Source organism: Dendropsophus ebraccatus, chromosome 12 (assembly GCF_027789765.1).
Source record: "Dendropsophus ebraccatus isolate aDenEbr1 chromosome 12, aDenEbr1.pat, whole genome shotgun sequence".
Classification (NCBI taxonomy): domain Eukaryota; kingdom Metazoa; phylum Chordata; class Amphibia; order Anura; family Hylidae; genus Dendropsophus; species Dendropsophus ebraccatus.
Window position 1 is genome coordinate 69,171,514 of NC_091465.1, and position 13,178 is coordinate 69,184,691.

The 13,178-nt window shown below is 44.4% G+C and overlaps 1 protein-coding gene across 5 annotated transcripts in view; it reads left to right on the forward strand.

The window, feature by feature from the left end:
* Positions 1 to 10,996, forward strand: part of LOC138769008 (transient receptor potential cation channel subfamily M member 4-like) — a 44,825-nt gene extending 33,829 nt beyond the window's left edge. For all 5 annotated transcript variants that reach the window (XM_069947161.1, XM_069947160.1, XM_069947158.1 and 2 more), the window contains 8 exons: positions 1,686 to 1,818; positions 2,400 to 2,574; positions 3,325 to 3,493; positions 3,613 to 3,794; positions 4,157 to 4,289; positions 7,680 to 7,752; positions 8,644 to 8,740; positions 10,431 to 10,996. In XM_069947161.1, coding sequence (XP_069803262.1) covers positions 1,686 to 1,818; positions 2,400 to 2,574; positions 3,325 to 3,493; positions 3,613 to 3,794; positions 4,157 to 4,289; positions 7,680 to 7,752; positions 8,644 to 8,739 — 961 coding nt within the window. In that variant the 3' untranslated portion in view covers position 8,740; positions 10,431 to 10,996. The remainder of the gene's footprint in view (positions 1 to 1,685; positions 1,819 to 2,399; positions 2,575 to 3,324; positions 3,494 to 3,612; positions 3,795 to 4,156; positions 4,290 to 7,679; positions 7,753 to 8,643; positions 8,741 to 10,430) is intronic.
* The last annotated feature ends 2,182 nt before the right edge of the window (positions 10,997 to 13,178 follow it).

Genomic DNA, 13,178 nt, shown 5'->3' on the forward strand with positions numbered 1-13,178 from the left:
GTTCCGTGACCTCGGCCAGATCATCTCGGCCGGTACTTAAGTACCGGCCGGGTGATCCTTCCGGCCGCGGAGCTCTGATGCGGGCGCATCAGCGCGCGCCCGCATCAGAGATTACCATAGCGCACAGGGAAGCGAGCGGCCGGAGCCACTCGCTTCACTGTGTGAACTGTCAGGGCTTTCTGCGGCTGGAATTCACTGAATTCCGGCCGCAGAAAACTGACCTGTCAGTTTTTTTCTGGCGCCGTATGTGATCCCGGCCGGAGCGTATACGATGTGTGTATGCTCCGGCCGGGATCCCATTGCACATAAGGCTTTGTTACACACCGCAAAACTACGGCCGTAGTTCTGCGGCTAGAACTACGGCCGTAGTTTTACGTTGTGTGAACATAGCCTAAATGTGTTGTACTCTAATATAATAGAATTGATATGCAGCCGGTTCAGAGCCGGTTCATACATGCCTAATAAAAATTTTTTACATTTTTACATCAAATTTTTTTACATCAATGTGGCGGCACATAGATCCTGGTGGCATGGGCCATTTTTTTTAAAAAACTGCTGCCAGTTCTCAACATCTGCATCGGTTACTAGAATTGCAATTAGGGCCCAGCACCCCCAGTGCACCAATATCTAGGGATGGTCCGAAACGAGTTCGGTTCGGGTTCGTACAAACCCGAACCCTCGGTAATGATTCCCGCTGTCTGCCCGCTCCGTGGAGCAGGTGGATCCAGCGGGAGGACCACCTGGAAAACTGGGATATAGCCATAGGCTGTATCCCAGTTTTCCAGGCGTTCCTCCCTCTGTATCCGCCCGCTCCACGGAGCAGGCAGACAGAGGGAATCTGCTGCCGAGCGTTCGGGTTCATACGAACCCAAACCTCGGCAGGTTCGGACCATCCCTACCAATATCTCCTCCCCTCGGTGACGCAGGGAGATTTGATTCTGAAAGTTTGCGCTTAACCCAGGGAAAGAGATATCAATGCACTGGTGGTGCTGGGCTAATTTCCAGTGCACCGAGCAGCCCTAATTGCATATCAAGAAATTGGCGGAGATGGCTGGAACTGAGTAGCAGTTTAAATAATGGACCGCACCACTAGGATCATGTGACCAGGTTGTCTTTAGTACATGGAGCGATATGTGCCTAAATCGGCCTGATTGTGTAATAGGTCTTTTAGGGTTGTAACCAACTTCTGCAGCCACCAGTAATCAAATGCTGCACACTTGGGTTTGGATGGACCTGAGCATGTACAAGGTTTCCCTTAGTACCGTTGCTGTTTATCACTAAGCTTAAGACTAGTTTTGGAAATTTTGAGTACAGTTAACCATGGTGTTTTGTATCCCCTATTCTAAAATTTGATTGTTGAGCACTAGATTTTTTTGGCAAAACCTAACTACCCAAACACATTAGAGTTATAATGTCAGTCTACCAAAATAGGTTGAACCATGTGTATAAGGGCGTTCTGATTATTCATCAACAACAGATGGAGAAAACAAGGACTTTCCATGTTGCTTTCCTATGAAAAACTACAGTGTGTTTCTTTTCCGAGAGGTTATGTGAGAAGAGCGCTGTTTTTGCTGCACATCAGCACTAATGACCACTTACTATGCTGAGAACTGCAGCCATCCTGATGACCCAAAACTGTCAAAAACAAAAAGTATATATATGCTTAATTATATTTCTTTACACAGAATGATGGACACCTCTTATGAGTCAGGACGGACCATCCTGTGTTTTGACTTCATAGTTTTTACCCTTCGACTCCTTCACATTTTTGCAGTCAACAAACACCTGGGGCCCAAAATAATTATTGTCAGAAAGATGGTAAGTGGACATGTGTGGTACCCCGAAATGTAAGGGTGGAATTCTGTATTTAAGGCTGCTTGATGGAGTCAAGTGTGTAAATTATAAATACATAGGCCTGCCTATAAGTCAGAGCAGAGTGCGGGGGAGTACTCAGCTTGTGAGTTAGAACAAACTAGAACACTCTAGAGTAATTCTTTTGATAGCCGGTAGGGGTATAAACATGACACCAGAAGATCGTAATGCTGTAGATATGGCCCTCGTCCGGTGTGGGACATTATTAAAGAGCCTCAACCTTTCCACTGTGGAACGAATCTACAGAAGAGCCAACCCAAGCCCTGCCAACAGTCACATATGTAATTGGGCCAAATAAGATAACAGGTCGTCTTCACCCATCTTTCTTCCCTCTTCTTTTCTCTTCATCTATTTCCTTTTATTTCTTCTTCTTTCTACTATCCACATAGAAGTCATAGGGCTATTTTGTAAAACTCAATGTTGTGTATGCCAAATTGACTTCTTTTGCATATGTATACTTATTAACAGAATTATATTCTACTTACCAAGAATGTGAATACAGCTTTATCTCTACTGCTTTTTCTCAGATGAAAGATGTCTTCTTCTTCCTGTTTCTCCTCGGTGTCTGGCTAATTGCCTATGGAGTTGCCATGGAAGGTCTCCTACACCCCAATGATACTCGGCTGGGGTGGATATTCCGACGTGTTTTCTACAGGCCTTACCTGCAAATCTTTGGTCTCATTGAGCTTGAGCAGATAGATGGTAAGAGACACATAAGTGACTCCTATGACTTTGCTACCACCACCACAGGTGTAAACCCATATGTGTGACTGCTACATCTGTACCTTCTATACCTAATATAGCTCTGAAGAGTTCCTGGTACTTTACATAACAGTCCCATTGACTTATTGGTAGTTCCAAGTCTTGGACACTACTAAAGCCATTGTCCCAGATATCTCTGTCCCAGAAACTGAATTTCTCCTTTAGAAAAACATGTTCTTAACAGTAGTACTTAAAGGCAAAGTCCAGCCGGGGTCGGTGGGGGATCGTTGGAGGGCAAAAAATCATTATAGGCAGGGGGTGGGGGGGAATTAAAAAAGACATTGTGCTCACCTGCCCCCATGCCCGCGCTGCGCCGCATCACCGGACTCCCATTCCCCGCTGGGTGTCCTCACAGTTTCCAAGTAAGTCACAGCCCGGGTTGAATGTCACAATCTGGTGGAATTAAGCCCACTCAGCCAATCAGTGGCTGCAGCGGTGTCCCGCCGCAGCCGTGTACCCGGGTCACAACGTAGCTGTAGGAGAGCTAAAAAGACAGCTGGCAGGATCCTGCGCTGCTCCACCCCCAGCCCAAAATAATTTTTTGGCCCGGCACTGGACTTCCCCTTTAATACACCAATCAGGGAGTGGTCCTCCAAGCTTTTGCTGTTGTCTGCTGATTTCCTTTAGTAAATGAATAGTGAGCTATAGAGTCACTTAAAGTGATAACATTGTGTCTCCTTTACTAATTAGCTGGAAAGCTGAATAATGAAACCTGCTCGGATGACCCAGACGTCATCATGAGTGGACTCCATCCGCCATGTATCAACACATTTGCCAACTGGCTGGTAATTTTCCTGCTTGTTGTCTACTTGCTTGTTGCAAATATCCTCCTGATGAACCTGCTGATCGCCATGTTTAGGTAATTATGCTATAACCATATACAATACACTTGTAGATATATATACCCACACATGCTATGTGTGAGCCTGCTTTATTGGTAAATCTGTGATCTCTTTGCTGTGCTTTTCATCTCATCAGTGATACCTTCTCCAAAGTGCAAGGTAACAGTGATATATACTGGAAATTCCAGCGATACAACCTAATAGTTGAATATCACAATCGCCCGGTGCTTGCGCCGCCGTTCATCATCATCAGCCATGTTCACACCTTTATCAGACGCAAGATCCGCAAGATTGAGTCCCAGAAGATAAGACATTTCAGTAAGTGTCCACCAAGAAATGCAATGGAGACTTTTGTTTTGCGCATTTTTGACTTTCAGAATAAAGAAAACACAAGTTTAAGGGAGGCAGAAAGAAATTGGATATGGGTCATGGTACCCCAATCTCTACAACATTGTCAATGTAGATTAGAATTGTTAGGAAACTTCCATCTGGTCAGATAGCATATGGAACAGGATGACTGATTTGGACCAGTCAAACAGTAGGGATGTGCATCCCTGTTCCTGCTCCCAACTCGACATACGGATAAAGGGAGACTCTGGCAAAATTTCGGTCCATGGCCGGATCCTCCGGTGGCTCGTTGAACCCTGTTGTTGCTGACAATGATACTTTTAAATTTCTAGTGCTGGAGCTGAAGGAGCCATTAGACAGCAGGATGCTCACATGGGAAGCTGTTCAAAAGGAGAATTACTTGGTGAATAAAGCCAAGCATAAGAGGGACAGCGACAAAGAGCGCCTGAGACGCACATCCCAAAAGTAAGTGATCTGTACCCTCTTCTTTTTGGAGCACAACCTTTTTACATGGCCCTATTATTGCTTTAAGTGAGTGCCGATCAGCGATATCATTGCTTGTTTGCAGAGCTTTAGCAAGGTTTAAAATGCACCTGTCATTACAACAAACTTGTGTTATAGCCACATGTCAGAAGTTTGTATCGGTGTGAGTCTGGGTGCTAAGACCCCTGCCAGTCACTAGAACGAAGGGGCAGGAGCACTTAGCAGCGTGCGCTTTGCCCCTTCATCTATGCTCTCACTGCTAATGTAGCAGTGTACTGAATTATAATGGAGCCTATGGAACTTTCAGCAATCACGTCTACCACAAGGTCCATAGGCTTCATTATAATTCCATCCTTTGCTACTTTAGCAGTGAAAGCGGGGATGAAGGGGCAGAGTGTGCGCTGCTGAGCGTGTCTGCCCCCTCATTCTTCCGATCAGCGGGGGTCTTCCTGGCTCCAGTATGTCCAGTATGAGGCGATGTTCACACTGCGTAAGATAACGGCCGTCGTCCGTACCGCAAAACTACGGCCGTTGTTTTGAGGTCCCTATAATGGCTGCAATGCAATGTAACTACGGCCGTTGAATTCACACTACGTATCAGATAACGGCCGTTGTTTATATCTGCCGAATTAAACTTTTTTTTTTCCAATTTACTCTTTATTAATTTTACAAAACAGCCAACATATCCCATAAAATCACAAACAATAATACTATTAGATAAATACCCCTACCCACCCTCAAATAGAACCATTATTAAAGTAGGCCCATGAACCAATACAGAACCTGTTTCTCCCGTGGAGTCACCCCGCAGGGCACCGAATAACATTTTTCAGTTGCATGAGGCAACACCTGTCTACCTCTCACTTCCACCTCCCACTATCTGTTCAGTCTCTATTTTACTCTATCTGTATGGGGTCCTCGCCCCCGCCCGCACGAGGGCCACATCCGCGGCCGGGCCAAACGGGACAACACCAAACAATATTACTAACCAAACTAACTAAAAATAAATAAATAATAAATTAATAAATTTAAATAAAACATAATCAATAAATAATGAATAAATAAATAACCTACCAAGATTAGCATTCCTCTATGTCCCCAGCCCCCTTCTGCAGACCAAGCCACTGCAGCCTTCCTCATCCACTAGCCCACGCACACCCAGCAAATCCGCGATCGCCAGACCCCCACCTTCTTCAGATGGACGGTCGACCACCAGCAGAACCATCACTGTTTTTATTAGACTTGCGCTGAGACCTCTGCAATATCCCTATAGAGATGTCGCACTTCTTCCATACTCCCCTGATAACCAGTCAACTATTTATTATGCTCAACAATGGCACCCAGGGAGGACATATTCTTAACATACTCATCACAAAAGGCTGCACCAAGGCATGGTCCGCCCAAGGTCATGGAAACAGAGGATGCCACCTACTATTACCTAGAACTATATTTCACAAAAACCATTACATTCCTGTCCGGCTCAGCCCGGAACCCGAGCACAGCCCCCGCCGGGGGGGAAAACAAGCGGCTCCCCCACACGACCACCCCCTTAAACTTACCCCATATTTTAACACTAGAATTCTGGTGCCCCGCGTGTACTCCACCGGTCACAATCCTTCATAAAAAGAATTACACCAATAGTTCCTACTATACCATCTCCTTGGACTATAAGACAGGGATGTAAAAATGTATTATTATTTTTTTTTTTTTTTTTAGACCTTATACCTTTTAAGTCAATTTGTTTCATTTCTAACATCTTTATTGCTATAACCCAACAAAATTACAGCAGTTTAGTTATATATTTTTAACCCTAACCTATTCCCTATCCTCCCCCCTTACCAACCCACTAAGGAAGAGGAGGAAAGAAAAAAAAATAATAATAACTAAAAATAAATAAATAAATAATAATTAAAATAATTGAAATAATAATAATATAAAAAAAAAAAACCTCAAGTGAATACCAACTTAAAAACTCTCTATTTAATTTTAGGGCCTTTGGGAGACATGCCCATTACCTTAAACCTGGCAGTAATCTAATCTTTTCGTTCAATGACATAGACATCAACCAAGGGTTCCAGATGGCAAAGAATTTCTTTGGGTTCCCACCCTTATATGATACCGCATATTCATAATTTATGATCTTACAGAGTTTGGGGAGATATTCTTCCACCACCGGACTCTCTTTTGCCATCCATTTTCTTGCAATCATTATTCTTATCAGGAGGAATAATTTATTCAGCAATCTTTTCCTTTTGTCAACTATATCCTCCCAGTGACCCAACATCCACACCTTAGGATTTCCCAATTCTACCAGTTGTAAACGTACTTTAACCATTTCCATTATTTTATACCAGAACTCACGAATTGGTTTACACTCATAAAACAAATGAAAAAAAACAACATCACTCTCCCCACACTTTGGACACTTGTTATCCCCCCTACCTTTAAATTTTGCCAACATCTTCGGTGTATAATAAAGCCTATAGTAAATAAACCACTGTGACAATCTGTGATCGTGACTATATGTTGCTTGTCTCGCCCATTTCCATATATTAGACCATTCTTCAGCACTTATTGGTGCAATATCATTATCCCACAACCTAATACCTTTATGTGAATTCCCCTCTTCTTGATACCCCCTTAAAAATTTATATATACCCGACACCTTTAATCTAGAACTATCCCTTTCCAATAAATATTGCCACAAATTATTTTCTGTTATCTGTAAATAATTACTTTCCTTTGTGTACCTGTCTGCGTGCTTTACTTGCATATACTTAAATAGTGCATTCTCCGGCAACCCAAACCTCCCTCTTAACTGATCCCATGACAAAAATTCACTGTGGTCTGAAAAAAATTGTGCTATACATCGCAATCCATACGAGTGCCAAAATTTCCATTCATTAATTTTCACCAACTCTGGCAAATGGAGATTATTAAACATGGGGGTAAACTGGGATACACCCTTAGCCATAACTTTTTTCGTTCTACCCAGACTCTATCTGCCAAATCTAACAGGGGGGCCTGATCTACTGTCCCTCGGCTCATCCTTCCCAATTCCAAATTAAACTTGATTTTGATGTAAAGAAAATCTGAGTGGTTTCTTGGGCTGGGCACAGTATTTAAAGTAAATGACCTGTTAGGAATCAAAATTAAAGTAGTTTTGGCCGCAAAAGTCCGGCCGGTGAAAACAAGTCCGGCCGTTATTTTACGTAGTGTGAACATAGCCGGAAAGTGTATTACCAGCTTTAGACACAGTGACACACGCTATTCCGGCCCCTGTGTAAAGTTTAAATATGCCACATTGGGGGGGAGGATTGAGATAAAAAAAACATACTTACCTAGCATTGGTCCCTTGCTGTTCCCTTACAGGGTTGACACAGCATTGAAGCAACTCAATGACATCAAGGAACTTGACAGAAGATTGAAAGTTCTGGAATTGCAGGTAAAAGTGGTTGGTTGCATGTTTGGGCACAGTATAGAAATATAAGTAAATGTGTATGATCAAAGTGGTTAAAGGGGCAGTAGAGGATTAGAGAAACTTGACCGTTTTTTTCTAAAACCAACACCACACCTCACCACAGGTTACATGTTAAATGTCCCGTTGTCTGTTGGGTCAGTATACACCACTGTTTGCAATATGTTTATTAGGCTATGCTATTCATTTTATTCCATTCAACAGTATAAAGTAAAAAAAAATTATACATTTTTGGTACTATGGCAAACTATGGGTGACATACAGTATACTTTGTGCCTATTCAATAAAATACATTACAGCCGTCTGTTCTCCCAAAATATATGTTAAATATACTGTAGGCTGAAAACATGATGTGAACAGAGCCTAGTAAGTTACTATATGTAATATAGTCAGGCACTCATAACAGATCTTAAGGGATCGGAAGGGGGGGTGTCGGGGGTTGGGTGGTTACAACTAAATTAATGGACTGTCCTGTAAGTATGTTTCCTTTAATACAACCCTATGCAAACCTTTCACCTTTCTCCTTGTGTGAATCCTAGTATCTGGAAGGTGACCTGAGGCTGAGAGTAGAATGAAGCTTGGCACGGAGCAGTAAATGTTAATGCATGCCGGGCCTCTCCTATTACTCCACACAAAAAGTGCTGGAACTTTCCAGCCAAAATCCTGGGTTCATTCGAGGAAACCATTGACATAAGGAGATATGAAGGCCTCATTTGTTTATATTTCCTTAACCCTTTCAAAGCAGGTTTCCATTAGGTCACCGGTAGAGAAGCGTGACGGTCGGCGCTAGGTCATACATGTATTTCAATTAACAATAAATTATATGGATGGAGACATCATGAGAATTTTGTATTTTAGGGGGAATACTGTAATGAAGCACTTTCCTGGATAATACAGGCCCTACAAAATAGCAGCACAGTGAGCACTGACAAACCACCTCCTGTGCCTAAGTAAGGTAAGTGGCAAACACGGGTGTGGGGCCCAATTGTTATAAGTGTCTCTAAAATATAAAAAAAAGAAAGACATATTGACATAGGGACTATGGGAAACTGGAGGAAGGAGTGCAAGCCTGGCAAGACAGTCACAGTAAACTAACAGGACCAGGATTTTAAAAACTTAAACAGAGAATGACATGGTCAAGGAAGACCATCACTTGAAATGGGTTTCTGTGGATGTAAGCAATTCAAAAGGTCAGAAGAGAATGTCAAGAATTGTTCTGAGGAACAGGTGGTGCTACGTCAAGGAAACTGCAGCCGATGTCCAAACACCCAATACTTCATTCCTTAGCACAAATGGGCTATACCAGCAGATGACCAGTTTGAGGGTCAAAGCTTTTTAAAGGAATTACGAAGGAAAAATTTGAGGACTAAATTTGAACTGAGCAAAGAAAAACATGGAGCCAGACCTCTGTGCCACCCATTTCAATAATTCAAGTTGCTGGATGTCGCATAATGGAATGAAGAATGTTTTCTTTATACATCCTGGGTCCTCTGATACCTATGGGTGGACAGTTAGCGTTAGATCTAAGCAGTGTGGCTGACCCTACTTTACAGTCTCCACATCTTAATACAGAAGGCCATCTCTGGGGCAAGATGGACCAGACCATTTAGAGCATGTCAGGACTTCATGTGGAGCAACAACAAGAAGCGATTCTGTCACCATGGGCCAACAATTTCATTACATTGGGGGATCTATACCACAATGAACTGTTGTGGTTCTGAAGACCAAAGAAGATCCAACACATTACTAGATGGTAGTCTCTATAAAGTAGATTCTATTTGTACTCTTGTAGTTCCATTTTCTTTACCAGTAGAGATGATTGAACAGCGCAGAAGTTCAGGTTCGTACGAACCCGAACCATCGGCATTTGACTCCCGCTGCCTTCCCGTTCCGTGGGGATGGTGAAGACAGCCTGAGTACCATCTGGAAAACAGGATTACAGTCTATTACCTAGGCTGTATCCCTGTTTTCCAGGCGGTACTCGGGCTGTCTCCACCTTCCCCACGAAACGGGAAGGCAGTGAGAGTCAAATGCCGACGTTTTAGTTTGTACGAAGCTGAAGTTCGGCGGTATTCGATCATCTCTATTTACCAGCAGACTCTCTGTAAATGTTCAGGAGCCTTCTTAAGGCCCTATTCCACGGAACGATTATCAACGATTCCACAGAACGAGTGCAACGATCAGCCGACATCGTTCATGTCAGCTGATCGTTGCAGTCGCTTGTTTTTCAACATGTTGAAAAACAAGTGACTGATATAGCAGCGACTGCAGACGCTGCTATATCCTATGGGCTGCCCGGACGATCAGCGATCCCCCGGGCAGCCCCCCCGCAGCTCTCCGCTGCCCCCTCCCGCACTCACCCGCTCGCTGCAGCCGCGTTGAATAGCGGCGGCAGCGAGCGGGGAACGAGGAGCAAACGAGCGCTGAGAGCGCTCATTTGCTCCTCTAAACAACCTGTGGAATAGGGGCATTAGTCCTCACCAGTAAAACAATAAGTAGAAGACAGGTAGGAGGGGAGGAGGGAGATGCAATTGCAGTCTTTCCCCCTCAGTGTGTTTCATGAAGAATCTCAGTCTAAATTACAAACTTATCAGAAATAAATTATGTAAAATATCTAACTAAAATGAATTTTCTTCCTATTCTAGGTGGAGTCTTTCCACATTGTTTACTATCAATTTCATGGACTAAACCACTGCCTGCTATGTGCCAGACACTTTACAATGAGTCTGCTTCTGCTCGGCCATAATGAAGGGGACTTTGTGCGCTTTCATTATTTGCCTGTTCTCGTATCCGTTGTCTTTGACTTCATTGTCCTCATACTCAAGGAGAAATGCACAGGCCGAGGTACCACTTCAATACGTGTATATATGAAGGAATCTGTTCGAAGCACCAGCTGATCCAACGTAATATGTTCATCCACTGCTTAACATGACACATGCAGCTTTATAGGCTGAATCATTCGGATACTGTATTACTTTGAAGCCACCAAATGTAGACAAAACCACGTCCGTTGTGTAGCCATGCAGTGGCCAATAGCTACACAATTTTGTCAGCAATACTGCAGTTTTACCGGTAAGTCAAGTGGGCGTGGTTTTGCAGTAGGTAGAATGTGGCGTTTATACCCTTATTCAGCTAGGTAGAAAATATTTTTTTTTTAAGTATTTTTTACAAAAATCATCCTGATGAGCTAGCTTGTCAACATTTCAAATTTGCACGAAACTTGGATCCCCCTGCCTGGAGAAAGTGAATGCAACCCGTGGACTGCCTATGCTGTACCCATGTTTTCCAGGCAGTCCTCAGGCTGCATCCACCTTCTCCAGGCAGTGGGATTCAAATGCTGATCGTTCAGTTTCGTGCAAATTTGAAATGTTGACAAGCTAGCTCATCTCTACTTGTCATGACTTTGCATTGTACTGTTTCACCTTGTGACTTTGATACCCCTGTGTGTGATATATGCTGCCATATTTTTTATGCCACATGTATATGAAATGCACTATGTTGTATGTCTGTTTTTTACATGGGGCAGTGTTAGTGTTTTGTATTAAAATGCTCTTCAGACTTACACTCTGGTTATTACAGTACTTGGGTTCACAGATACATTCACAGTGTGTTGGGCAGAGTAGCTAGACCAGAAAAGGCCCATTACTACAAAGGTGTTGGTAGTTCCTCAGCTAAGAGTCCAAGCAAGGGAAACCTCCTTCCCTGCTGTGACTTTCAGAAATAGAGAGCTGGGGAGAAGAACTGCCGTATGCCAGGGTAGCTATGAAGTGTTGTTGCAGTTAGGTGGGTGTAGGGTCACTTGGGCACTTGTCATGCTGGCCAGGAGTGGTGTTAGAAACCACCCTCGGACACACGGGCATTGTTCTTGAGAAAGGGCATAGCTCAAGTGTAGGTGAAGGTGCAGGTGCGACACCTTACAAAAATAGGACAGAGTCCAGCACCTAACCAATAATAATATACTTTTACTGGAAATCTTCAGTGCAATACAGGTTAGGCTGGGTTCACACTACGTTTTTGCAATCCGTTCTTTTTCATCCGTTTTTGCAAAAAAACTGATGGAAAACGGATGGAAAAAAATGGATGCATTTGTATGTATCCGTTTTGATCTGTTTTTTCATTGGCTTCAATTCTAAAAAAAAAAAAAAATCCAAACGCATCCGTGTTTTTTAAAGTACACAAAAACAAAGCTGACCTTACTTTTGTGTACGTTTAAAAAAACATGCGTTTTGATCCGTTTTTTTTTTATAATGGAGGTCAATAGAAAATCAGATCAAAACGGATGCACACAAATGCTACGGCCGCTGATTGGCAGAGCTGCCTTGAGATGTCACGTCTCATGCGGCAGCTCTGACCAGGATGCGGCTGTGGGACGGGAGTACCGATCGGCGCGATCCGGGCATCGGTGCAGGAACGGGGGAGGTGAGTGACCTCCGGCTTCAATTTCCACCCCCTCCCCTGCGATCCACCAAAATACCCCCCGGTCCGGAGTACCCCTTTAAGTCTTTACTCTATGCATACTGACCTGTCTATGCTTGGAATGTACCTCCCACAGCGGATGGAAACAGCAACGCAGAGTTTTATGTTAAGCTACTTCATTGCCTGGATTGACAGCATGACGTTACTAGGCGGCACCTTAAAGGGGTACTCTGGGCCGGGGGGTATTTCGGTGGATCGCCGGGGAGGGGGTAGAAATGGAAGCCGGAGGTCACTTACTTCCCCCGTTCCAGTCCCGATTCCCGGATCGGCCACCCGGTACTCCCGTCCCCGGCCGCTTTCTGGTCAGAGCTGCCGCATGAGACGTGACGTCTCAAGGCAGCTCTGCCAATCAGCGGGCGTAGCGGAGTCCAGCCTCGGCACTCCAGAGTCCCGCCTCGGCCGCTGAATGGCAGAGCTGCCTTGAGACGTCACGTCTCATGCGGCAGCTCTGACCAGGAAGCAGCCGCGGGACGGGAGTACCGGGTGGCGGATCCGGGAGCTGGAACGGGGGAGGTAAGTGACCTCCGGCTTCAATTTCCACCCCCTCCCCGGCGATCCACCGAAATACCCCTCGGCCCAGAGTACCCCTTTAAGGAAACTTTTTTCTATTGCTTAGTAGTGAAGAGCGGTGCGAAGCTCCTCCTATCTGGAAAGTAACTTTGTAATGCGACTTGGGCTTTAATGCAAACGGGCGTACACTTACGCCCGATGTTTTCTCGATCGCTGTGTGTTCACACACAGCGTTCGGGGAAGATGGCCTGCTATAATGTATAGCAGGCCATCTCTGCTCGTCGGCACGGGGGGTGATTAAACCCCCCCCCCCCAGCCGACGATCGCTGCTATCGGCTGATCAATACAGGACAGCACCAATCGCCATTAGTGTCCAGGGAAAGGATGACGCCAATGCCACCCCCACG